Below are 13,083 nucleotides of genomic sequence, written 5' to 3'. Positions count from 1 at the left end.
GCTCACACCTAATGGTTGTAGCCGAATTTCATTTCCCTCCCATTTCACATGCTCCTTAGTATAGTCATCAAATTTTTAGCACAAGTTACATGACTGATAAGATATCTCGGATCATGTCCAACGTACTTTGTATTTAGCGCAATTAAATCCATCTGTAATGTGAAGGCTGCTCTGTCGGGCAAAAACCTGGATTGGAACAGCCTCCCAGAGTGTGTAATTAACGATGTTCAGTTGCCTGTTAAAGAACAATCAGCAGCCAGCGAATGAGAAATGAGTGATGTCTTGACCAGCCTGTTAGATGAATCATTCGAGAGACGGCCCAATTGGTTAGAGCAGGAATTTACTGACCGTAAGGTCTGTGGCTCGAATCCGACTTCCGCCTCTCGACTTCCCCTGTCTAGGTTTGGGCAACCTGACAGTATCCTAGCCCCCGTGCTTCCTTCGTGTAGCATGGCAGCTAGGCACCGAAAGGATGCTACAGCTGCACGCCTTCTTTTTTTTAATTTCTACTGGAAGACGTACATTGTGACGTCACTCACACAGCTGGGACGACATTGTTGGTTAGAAATCCCCGTAATACGGGATCATATTCCTACTCTTCCCCACTGATCACTCGCATTACTGTAGGCTTTTCCGCCCCTATCTGACAAGCAACAATTCGTTTGACATGTCCAACCCACTGATCCATTGTTTTCTCGTACTTTGAAAAGTGGAAGAAATCGTACCAAATGTTATTGAACCCTCATTCGGGATTGGTCGGCTTTTGTACACCGTATTCGAGCATTCTTTCCGCGTACGCGAAGGTGATGAACAGCGTACGGTAAGTTTTTTTGCTTCCATCTGACCCATTGGTGCCCTGACGGATGCACATTTATGGCGTATTTATTGTACATTTTGTGTAGTCGTCGAATAAGCTGTTTGTCGGCGAGATGACTCAAGTGGTTACTGACCGGAAGGTCCGTGTTTCGAACCCGTCCTCTGCCTCTCGACTTCCCCTGTCTGGGCTTGGGCAACCTGGCAGTATCCCAGCCCTCGTGCAACCTTCGGGTGGTATGACAGCTAGGCGTCGATAGGATGCTACAGCTGAACGATTTTTTTCATCGGTACTTCAGTCACTGGGGGTTAGGTTGTTTGTCTATGTCTGCCATGGCATCCTGTGTCGTGTTTTTGTCGGGCCAGTGGAAAAGGCTCATATTATAGCGCATTCAGTTTGCTTATTCATACTACCCACATGGGGTCTCCAGCCGATCAGTTACTGTCCATCTGCGTACGTAAAGGGACCATCACCCGAGTCACAGGAAGTTTTTCGCAGAGAAGTCGGCATGTTTTGCCAAGAGTTGTCAGTTACCTACTCACATGCGCTTCATTACTGTTTGTCGACCAGTATTTTATGCCGGAGAACTTACTACGTCTAATTCGGGGTTCACTATTGGAGCGAAACGCCAAGTTTTTTGTCGCAGGGACCTTTCAGATTCTGTTGGGCAGCTGAATTCACTGTTGCCCATGAATCACTAATCTGTGGTTTGGTGTCATTTTTTTGCTTTATGACACAATAGGGTTCGTAATCCTTTCCAGGGGCTCGAGAAATCATAACACGGCAGTCTTTTAGTCAACCCTTGAGCTTAGTTCTTCCAGTGTATCCTCTCAGTTCCGTGCACTAGAATGTGTTGCCCTAATGTCTACCTCATTGTTTTTTTTCAGTATCTCGCTGTCCGACCGATTCTGGCGCCATACAAATGTTCCTTGCTCCCTTTGTCAAGTCATCCGGACTTTGCTCCGTTTATCCAACAGCTGTGTAAGTTTATTCAACGCACATCGCTTTTTTGCTAGCGGCCGGCACTAATTGACAATTTTTTCGATAGTATTTCTAAGTATTGCTATCTCGACCGCTGATCGGATGTTAGTTGATCTGTTCGCCGAGCTTGGCAATTGGTTTGCAGACGTTTCGCTTCCAAGCGGGAGAAACTGGTCAGTGCGCGTGTCCAACCCAACTGCGTTATCATGATGTTCCCTGTTGTGGTGACGGAACGTTTACAAAAATCAATTCCCAATCTTGGTGCACACATCAACTGCCATCCGATAAACAGCCTGCTCTTTTTGAATTCGTCTCACAGATTTCTACAGTAGCTTTCCTCGTAAACAAGCACGTCTTCTCACTCCCCATATCCAAAACGTTTCTGATACAGCTTTCTCCAACTGTTCATTATTTTCTTCTTATAGCAAGTTCTCTGACACGCCTTGGTGTGACTCATCGGATAGATGATAGTAGTGGTTCGATTGGACGACGTTATGCCCGAACGGACCAGATTGCAATCCCGTACGGTATCACGATAGATTTTGACACCATCAATAAATCTCCCGCATCAGCCACCTTGCGGGAGCGTGACAGCATGAAGCAGATCCGTGTTCCCGTAAGTCGTTTTTTCCGATACACATACGTTTGTGTGCCCTGGTGGATTGTGTTCTCATGAAGCAGATCCGTGTTCCCGTAAGTCGGTTTTTCCCGATACGCGTATGTTTATGTGCCTTCGTGGATTGTGTTCCCTTTCCCGGTTTGTGCCATATCTCTGATGCCACGCTTGTTGCGGTCCACGTCAATGGGCTTTTTTCAGAATGTATAAACATTATTAAGTGTTGAAGAACGGCTCGTGGTCCTTACTCAAGCACGGTATCTAAGGTTTTTGGAATATGTAAAACAACGTAGTATCATCAGTTTCCCTCGAGTTTTTGCGATTTCTCTGTGTTTAGCTGACTTACTAGTATACATCCGTTCCGTTTCCCATGCGTAGTCGAGTCTGCTTTTGTCAACACCATAGTGACAGACCTACGCTGGTGCAGTAGGGCTTATTCAAGCTGATCCAGTATACACCCCATGGCTTAACTGCTCAAGTTTCCCATGATGGAATAAACCCGGCCGGTCAATTTTATACACTTGTCTCCACCAACGAACCCTACAGTTTCTGTAAAGACTCACAGGCTTCAACAGTAAAGCTTGAAATAAGGTGTGCCAGATACTTATAGACCTACGGCGTGTCTTGATTGGATTCACTTTGGCGCATAATGTTTTCTAGCCGATCGAATAATATCTTGTCGCTTAGTCTTGTTACCACACCCACGTTAGTGCCACTCACCGCAATCCGGTATTCAGTCGTCTCGCATCCAGACCACCATCTCGCCTACCGTCTGCATTTGAGCAGACGGTGTCCCGAAAAACTACACCCTAAATTTTCTCCGCAACTCTAATTATTACGAAAACGTCTTCATTCGTTGTTGAACCGTCTACGTTCATGTTATTTTAGTCGTGGTATTGCACTCATCATCTTCCTGTGATCGACTCTTTTGTCGTCTGTATCCGTTTAGCTCTCTGAGCTGCCCTCGCTAGTGAACGACCTTTCCAACGGTGTCCTCGTATGGTCCGAAGCGCAATCAAAGTACCCGATATTCGAACAACAAGAAACCGGTAAACAGCAATAAAGTCATTAACTCAACGTTCTTCGTTGCCTTGTTCACGTTTCCAATTATGCAATACAATCGCATGGTTTCTCAGTCACCCCATCTCTCTGTTGTTATTGTTGATTCTGTTGGTGTTTTGTTCCACACTGCATGCTATTTGGGTTCGTCACGCCGGTATCATGCCAGCTAATATGGGCTTAACAAATCATCCTAACCGATTGGCTGATCCGTTTTTTCGTTTGGTGAATAGCTACTCTTGCATGCCATAAACACCTGGGGTTTTGGTTTCTAGCTGTTTCGGTGAGGTGCATGTCCTATAACCCAGTTCATCTAACTTGTACTGCTTAGTACCATCACTCCGTTGGGCATTCTCTTCGTTGTTTGTAAGCGGGTGTTGATAAAGTAAGACCACTACCATATCCACTGTCGCTGAGTGTATTGTAGTGGTATGTGGCTGATGAATGCAAAAAGGACTGTTTTTAATAGTCTTCCTGGGTAAACTTCCGATGGAATCGCTATAATCTCCGTAGGTTATCTACATCTTTGGTCCAGTTATGGAAGTGATCATGATTCGAACAACATTCAAACGGCCTATTTTCCGCTACTATCATGCGAAGCCTATCTGAGGTTCGTATTACAAAAGAAATCGTTATCTAATTTGGGTTCAAGTAGAACATAAGGTTGACGGAAACTCGGACTGCGCCTACCTGATGAGCCCCAAGAAGGGCGAGGCTGTCGAAGATTTTTCAGCAACCTTGAGTAGTTTCCTTTATGAAAATCGTCACCTATTTGTAGTAGTGTGTGTAATCTAACCATCTAGACGGTGTCTGATCTTCAAGAGAGACAGGAAGTTTGAGGCATCGCTGGCTGTTACGTTTCTCTCGCTAGAAAATACCAACAGAATCGTTTTACCTACTCTTATCCGTTGCCAATGGAGACCAATAAACCCATCTTCCATTGATCCATGTCTCTGTTTTTGACCCCAGAAGAAGGAAGGTCCATTCAACCCGATGGCGAACAAATGGTTTAGGTAGAAAGAGTACATACCATGTTTGTAACTTGGTGAGACTCAGTCTAAAGAATAAGGGCGATGCCTAACTGACAAGCATTAAACGTTAAAACAGGCGGCCAAATTAGAATCGATTGGTTCTCAGTTAACCGAGAAATTATCGTTTCGGTGGCTAAATGGATAGTTCCATATTTGAAACTTGATGTCGGATTTTGACGAATCGTACACTGGGCGTGTATGGGACCACTGAATGGAAAGGTAAATGAAATTTTAATCTTGGATTTGTTTGTTTGGTGGAAGTGGAGTAGTTGTGGTGAATACAGTTAGCTGCACTTCAAGATCGAGTTGTATACATGCGTCGGTAATGATGTATGGCATTGTTCACGAATTGTCTGGTCATATGAAACCATGGAACGGATCCATTACTTTAGTAGAACGGAAAGTAGGCGAACAACACCGGGCGAGTTAAGAGCGTTGAATAATTGGCCGATTCGATTTTGAGTGCGGGGACTATGCAGACAAGGCGGTCGTTCTTATAGCTCGGCAACGCACTGAGCTGTATTGTCGAACATCCATGCATCATTCACTGTCTTGTACCAGGTTGGTCAGTGGATGTAGGCATGGTAGTTTCCTAGTTCGATAGGTCTGATATTGTTTCAAGTGAGAAAGGTTGTTCTGCAAAAGTTGAACTATTCTGATAGTCTCATGCCAGCCATTGCTGTCTTGCAGTCAAACTTTTGAACCAGATACTCCGCCAGATCATCCTCCTGCTTAGATTTATGTCCCCTGGTAGTATCTGCAATACGCAGTCACATCTACCGGTTGTGACACTGAGCTACCGACATTCTCCTCTATAGAAAATTATTCGCTCTATATAGCGAAGCGAAAGTATGTGTTTTTTGAATTCCACTTGTGCTCCGGTCCTATATGCATCTTGACTGTGAAAAAGTGGGGCGAGCACTCAGGGGAGTGACCTATTGGACGCTCATACTCAATTCTTCGCATCCGCTTTTCCGGTCTCGTTCTTCCACTTGTATCAAAGCCCTTAGCGTGCGGACTTTTAAGCAGATTGGCCGACGGACGCATCGCCCGCACTCTTGTCACTTCACCGAAGGGTATTTACTGCATTTTAATACTAGTTTAGTGTTTAAGCTTACGCCACCACACTACCTGCATGCTGTTGGCTCTGTAGCAGATCACGCCGGTTTCGGTATAACCCTGGCTTTTGAGCTGGGGCCTCGAAATTTGTTTGGTTACGCATAAGTGTTAAACCTTGTGCTTCCAGACAGTCCATCTCCCTAGGGACTCCCCTGGTCGGAATAAGAACCGCTCCTCATACATGTCTACTTATGCAGCACCTTTGCTCCGATCAACGGGAACATTTCTGTTAGACGCATAGCTGTAGCACCCTTTCGGTGCCTACCCGCTGTGTCACCCGAAGGTTGCACAACGACTGGGATGCTGCCAGGTTGCCCAAGCCTAGACAGGGGAAGTCAAGAGGCATAGGTCGCGTTCGAACCACCGACCTTCTGGTCAGTAAATTCGCGTTCTAACCATCTCGCTGCTGTTCACCATAAAGTTTCGTAATGGCTGGAGACCTCAACATACAGGTAAGATGCCTCAGTTCGCTAGAAGTATGTCTTGGTATGTTCAGTTTGAACGTCTCAAAACTATCTACCAGCTCTGTTGCGCTCTTGGGTGTTCCAACGGTGAGCCAAATCGATCACACAGCTATCATTATCCATTCACAAGACTCAGCTGTTTTATCAGTAGAAAAATCTTGTGAACTACGAGTTAACGAACGCAGCAATGTTTTACGAGCCACATCGGAGGAGGACATTTATCAGAACCGGGAAGCTTTGCACAAAGCGGCATGTGGTCTTTCTGAGAGCGTACACGAAAAATGGCTGATCTGAGAGCGCCGGTATTTTGTGGAGATTTGAAATTTCTTCTTGTAATTGAAGCTTATCTATGCTGGGAAGCATTGTACAGCTGTTTCATCCTTATTAGGAATCATCAGCATTGCGCATCTCATGAAAGCCCAAGGGATTTCAAACCCTCGTCTTCCCAGTGATGTGGATTCTGATGAAGACGAATGAAGCCTCCTTTTGAGGGCTCTTCACCGGATGTGTGTGAATTGCATGATTGAAGAATGTGTGACGCGCTATATACGTGGGACGTAATCACGTTGCTCACCAGCCGCTCGCCTTTAAGTGGTTTGCCTGTTCGATGGAAGTTCACGGGTCCGAAACTCTCTGGAGTCTGGTTCGACGCTCCCTGCTGCTGGTTCCCATTAAGGATGAAACAGTTGTACAATGCTTTCTGGCTTTTCAGCATAGATCTAGGAACGTTCAATGTTACTGCGTGACACTATCGCTTCGGGAACAGAGTATAATACAGTTAAACTTCAGGTCAAATGAAACGTGTGTACGAAGAGGAGTGTGATCGAGCCAAGAAGTTTAAGTGGGGAAAACTGGTGCAGTCGGCGACAGATGAAATCCACAGATCAAGGCTTACAACGACAAAAATCAGAACTTGCATCGCTTAGCAATGTATCTCCAAAGAACACTTGAACTGTCCTCTGTCCTTTCACTTGTCTTTCGTTAGTCTAGTCCATCTGGGACTATGGTTGCGGGCCTTTGGGTCTTCCTTGATTTTGTGAAGTGCTAATATTGCCTTCTGCTCTAGAACGCCTCTGGGCCTTTCCTTGCTAGGTGTTCAGAGAATGATAAATGTGTATTGCTTTGACCCATCCATTTGAAAACGACCGTGATTTGGAGTATTCGGAGCATTCAGGCATCGCAATTTCGTTTCAAAACGGTACCTCCGGCAACTTCCAACCTTACGCGATCACCAGGTGCCCCAATACTTGTCCAAACACATACCCAAGAGTTCCAAGCAGTATTTTGAGGTGGTAAGAGATGCAATATGTGCGTCTTTACATTATGCCAGATGCTTCAGCGGCACCTTCGACTTCACGAAGACCTTTAACTCTGTGGATAAAGTAGCTCTTTTGTAAATCTTGGACAAAGGGCGATTTGTTTGTCGGTTGTAAATGTACTCTCATGCTCCCTGTTCCAACACTGCGACGATTGAGGTTCTGCTTGTCTGCTCTCAGTCTCCTTTGTTCGATTTTGGCATTCGTATAACAGCTGTGGCTGTGTCGCTTGGCTGTAAACCCTATCAGGTATTTACAGATGACCAGCGTTTTTGCGGCCTAGCAGTAGTTAGCCAGCTCCAGAAGATCCTCAGCGAACCGTGAATACGCGATTACTTAGTGATGTACGAGACGGGATACCTATGGCAGCTTATAAACCTTATCCGGTCAAGGGCGCTGAGGCACGTAAACATGTCAAACTCCACTAAGATCAATTTTATCCTAAATCTTTACTAGGAAAAATCCTCCCCCGACAAATAACGGTATGTTAAAGCTAAGCGATAACAACTGCAGTTAAACTGAGTGCTGTGTGTTCTTCGTGCCTTCCTGGCTAAGGTCCGCGTGACTTTTCTTGAACGTGGTGAACATGCCAACCGGACTGTTTCGCTCAAGTCTGTCTGACGTTATATGCCAGGTTTGCGTTAGGTAAGGCCTGTAGGATGGACTGGGTTGATCCCAGTGATCGATGTGTATATTTCGTAGCTGTCCAAACTCTAGTCTGTCCAGCCGGTTTACCATGCTTCCTAAAGCTTTTCCGCACCAAATCCCCAGTCTTCCTATCTTTTCATCCCTTGCTGTGACGTTCTTTGACCTTGTAGCAGATTGATACCAGTATGTGCCACCGCCGGTGCTCTCATTGGTGATGATCTTGTATTGGGAGCGACTGCTGATTTAGTCATCATCATCATCGTTGTCAGCTGTAATAACCGCGTACTTGTTGTACAGTGGTTCTAGCTGCGACAATTTCGTTCACCAGTGATTTGGGAAGGTGGGGTAGGTAGCTGCGCATTGGAGGCGGGAGTTGATAAATTGGTGCGTAAATACAGCATGTAGGTGGACTGTTTGGTGGGGGATTGGGAAGGGAGCTATGCATTGAAGGCAATAACTTGGATGCACGAACGCCATGGAGGGCGCGACCGGGCCATGTCTGACAATGTCTATAACCATTGATGTGACCCGTCTCGGGTCCCCATCCAGGAAGACGGCAATGTTCAGCGCAGCTGAGTTTGCTGGTAATGGCTTTCACACTTCGCTGCCAAGTCATTATTTGACCGCCTCTGGGTTTCTTCCACCCTTCACGTGGTTTTGCGAAAAGAACCCTTCGAGGAAGTCGGTCGACTGGCATACGCAGCACGTGGCCAAGCCAGCGCAACCTGTGCAGTGTGATCAGTTCATCTATCGAGGGTGAGTTATTTCTCCCGAATACCATTCGACGTACTTCAGAATTGCTGATCCGGTGTTCCCACCAGATTCGGGCAATGCTCCGAAGACATCGATGGTCAAACACTGAAAGTCTTTTGACGTCCTCGGCGCGCAGCGGCCAGGTTTCTGATCCGTATAGTAATATGGAGCGCACCGCAGCATTGTAAATTCGACCCTTGACAGAGAAGCTGATGTTACGCGTGCGCCACAGGTGACTCAGGTTCACAAAAGCTACTCTGGCCTTTCCAATTCGTGGGACCATCGGGACTGATCTCGCTGATCTGACCTCCCAGCTGATTGAGTTGGGAATCTTGGATGTTGTTCATCCAGATTTACAATGAGTGTGGATATGCATTGGAATCGAAGCAAACTTGTTCCTCGAAGAAGCCACAAACTGCGCATCTGGATTTTTTTCACCTTGTAGCCGTGTTCAGAAAACTGCTGTCCAAATGTGATCGAAATGACAATCGTTCAACTGTAACACTCGGTGGGTGTCGAGCTGTTATGGCACCCGAAGGAAGCACGATGACTGGTTTACTGCCAGGTTGCCAAAGTCTAGGCTGGGGAAGTCGAGTGGTAGAGGACTGGATCGAACCACGGACCTTCCGGTGAGTAAATTCGCGCGCTAACCACTGAGCCATCTCGCCCATCCGATTGGTAATGCCACTGCTTTCACTTGGAGCTCACCGGCTAACCGATGTAAAAAGTGAAGCTGGGGTAGGTCCAAACAATTCGAACTGTTACGTGATGGCTGGTCAAAATGCACGCGTTTCTCGATCACAGCATGGACGCCTGTCCCGAATGTCCGCCGACCTAACCACAAATGAAGTTAACACTTACGACTTACAGCAAAAACGAACCTGACGTTTAGTGCTTCTCATTTTATGAACACAAAGGAAAAATCAACTGAGGACATTAAAAGGATGACATCAGACTCGACCCACAGGTGGATCAAAGAGCATATTTGGTGTGGTCAGCTTACACGAATTACTACAAATAGGACGGTGGACGCCCAACATTTTATCACGATGGAAAATGGCCCCCGAATACTTAACTGCACTTTACTTAGTATTCTGTCAAAAGACACGATAGTTCGTTTCCTCAGTAAGAAGAATTTGCCGTCGTTATTGGTAACCACAGAATAACGCCACTGTCCGCAGCTCTAGAAATATCTGAACCGGTTCTTGGAATTTATAGTCTCGAAAATTGAGACATGTGTACCTGTTTACAACATCATGTCCGATATAGCGGAATATGCATTCGTCGACTGACAAAACCTCCATGTTACGCCCGCGCTCAGTGAATCTAAGACATCATGGCATGATACTGCCATTCACACAACGCCACGATACTTGCTATTCCTGTCGCTCAAACGTAGTGTATTTGTTACGTTTACTGAACTAAACACGATGTTGCGATAGTCAACTTGTCAAGTCCACTCACTTTTCACTATAAATGTACTTCGTTTCAGCAATACCTCACTCCTCTTCATGGTGCATGGAGCTTACCAAACGTTGCTCACACCACTGTGCGGTTTATCCTCTCACTAAGGTTGTTCATTTTCCGTGAGGTTCAACTTAAGAGTGGTAGTTCCTCCCATCTGAACGTTCGATTGATTTCCTCCACCCCTGTTTGGATCTAACCGCTCAACCTATAGCTCGCTTATTTTTATTTCAATTGCTTGCTGTGCATATATGCTCCATTTTTCTGGCTGTCTCAAGGTCGGTGAACTGTGTTGTGTACATGTGTAACAAGATAGTCATGTGTTCGTGCACGTTTGCGGGGGTGGAATCAATGGCTTTCCGCTTCGTCACATTTTGTCATGGCTACGACGGTTATGTAAAACTTCAACTACCAAAAAGTTCGTCTCCGTTCAAAGACCTGTGGTTTTTGAGGTTGCACGATGTAGGTTTGACAGCTAAGATGGTCTTAATAATAGAGGTGACACTTAGACTTTCTTGATATCATCAGATGTGGTACTTTTCAGGATGTGATTCGCTGGTTTTGTGATATGCTTAATATATTGTGGCTAACCTAGTCCTCACACCCAGTTCCCGTTGGAAGGCTCTCGAAATGGATGAATTGAGGAGGTATTGGACTTCAAGCCGCTAAAATAATCTTTGCCGACGACTGCAGAAGCTTATGAACATCATTGCACAAACATCATATAGTCTAAATTTACACTTGTGCTTTACAATCAACAGTCTTCTCCGGAACTTCCATCGTTAACCAACTGCAACGGCATCGATTTATGTTCGGTGTTGAAAAGTACGTTGTGGACGCCATTTTGCTAGGCTCAGTTCCTTTTGTTGAAACTTCCTAGTATTTAGAATGAAACCATGGTGGGTCACAGACCGGAGTCGCTCACCCTTACTAGGACGTCAAGCCTACGCGGGTTGTGTGTTTTTGAAATGAATACGTTTAAATACCCAACTAGAATGACGATATCCGATCGCAACTGAGAACCCATCGTTCTGTGATGCTTTGGGGCGACTGTCTGTCCCGGCATAAGCAAAAACGACAAATAGATGACCTTCAATGTCTCCTTGAAGATTCGATCTTTTAACTTGTTTCCACTCGTCGAGTTCAACCTCGGCGCCTTAACACATCACTTCCAAAAGTTGAGGCTGAATCTCTGGAACAGGTTAATTAGTTTATACTTTTTTGATTAAAATAGTTTCGGGAAAGCAAATCTAGGGACAGGTTGACCAGGATCTATCCTAACAGTGTTTAAACTAGCGCTTCGTGAGATCGAAGTAGAGGGGCCTTATCACTCGAGTTGCTGCAGCTTACAGAGTTTATGTGGTTTCCTATAGATTCTGATGTCACATTTCGTCAGTGGACACGATACGGCCCACTTTTTTAAACCCAGGTAATCGGCTCCACCCGGAGTCAATGGTTGTATGACCTACTACGCAAGATAGTGGAGCTGTTTTTTTCTTCGGGGACCACCCCAAGCCTTTGTACTGCGGCTGCTGCGAATGCCGGGCGACCGACTTCCTCGAAGGGCTCTTTTCGCAAAACCACGTGAAGGGTGGAAGAAACCCAGAGGCGGTCAAATAATTGCTTGGTAGCAAAGTATAAAGGCCATTACCAACAAACTCAGGTATCAGCAAACTCAGCTGCGCTGGTCACTGGATGGGGACCCCGAGACGGGCCACATCAATGGCTACAGACATTGTCAGACATGGCCCAGTCGCGCCCTCAATGGCGCTCGTGCATCCAAGCTATTGCCTTCAATGCATAGCTCCTTTTCCAACCCCCCACTTGACAGCCCACTGACAGTGCTGGATTTATGAACCAATTTGTCAGCTCCCGCCTGCAATGCGCAGCTACCCCTTCCAAAGCATCGGTGAACGAAACTGTGGTAGCTACAACTACTGAACGACAAGTACGTGGTTATTACAACTGTCAATGATGACGATGATGATGTACTGTGGCCCATGGGATAGCAAAGATCCTGTGTGGATTACGTGTCTAGAAGCTTTGTGTTAAATATGCCACAGAGTATAGTGAAATAATAGCGTTTATTAGGCAAACTGCTACTTCTGAGTATAAGGAAATGGAGATTACTGGGTTCTTAAAGTATTTCCAGTTCCTCTCAACACAGCTGTGCTGTGCTCTGTTCCATTCTGTCCTACTCTAGAGCTGACTTTTCCATAGAGGAAAATGTTGGTAGCTCAGGTAGCGCAAATGGTGGTCGTTGGCTTGTTCGGTGAGCTGGGTAATTTGATTGCAAACGTTTCATCACCAATCGAGGTGACATCATCAGTGCGTTATTGTGAAGCGTAGTAGTGCGTAGCGGTGGGTTGGTGGTTGTGCTGACTTAGCAGTTACGGTGATACGTCAGGTTCAAAGTACGGATTGTTGAGGTTGGTATTGTTAACTCGGGTACTTTTATTGGTTACTGATCGAATGATCTGTTCGCTGAGCCTTGCACTTAGCTTGTAAGCATTTCAGTCATCACCCAGGTGGAAGTTATCATTGCGTGGCACCCGTCTCTCCTCGATTGGTGATGAAAGGTCTCCAAGCCAATCGTCAGACTTGATGAACACCTCATGAGCCACGCGACCAACAACCAATCGTTAAGGTTCACTGTAGACGTTGTCCCTGTCGAATAGCATCCAATGCAATTGGTTTAGGAAAAGGAAGTTAGACAACTTTCTAAATCAGTCTCATTCACCTCCTGGTATTGTTGTGTGATGTACGCAACACTGCCGTACAACCATAAGGTTCGTCCAGTTCATATATATATACATAT

General features: G+C 45.8%; 1 protein-coding gene across 1 annotated transcript in view; it reads left to right on the top strand.

Annotated features, from left to right (window-relative positions):
* Window positions 1–13,083, top strand: part of T265_00610 (hypothetical protein) — a gene marked incomplete at both ends in the record, with an annotated part of 84,522 nt that overhangs the window by 31,506 nt on the left and 39,933 nt on the right. Inside the window, 3 exons of the mRNA XM_009164438.1 lie at window positions 1,702–1,795; window positions 2,221–2,411; window positions 3,361–3,460. Coding sequence (XP_009162702.1) covers window positions 1,702–1,795; window positions 2,221–2,411; window positions 3,361–3,460 — 385 coding nt within the window. The remainder of the gene's footprint in view (window positions 1–1,701; window positions 1,796–2,220; window positions 2,412–3,360; window positions 3,461–13,083) is intronic.

Source organism: Opisthorchis viverrini (genome assembly GCF_000715545.1).
Source record: "Opisthorchis viverrini unplaced genomic scaffold opera_v5_6, whole genome shotgun sequence".
Classification (NCBI taxonomy): domain Eukaryota; kingdom Metazoa; phylum Platyhelminthes; class Trematoda; order Opisthorchiida; family Opisthorchiidae; genus Opisthorchis; species Opisthorchis viverrini.
This window is presented reverse-complemented; position numbering and strand designations above follow the sequence as displayed.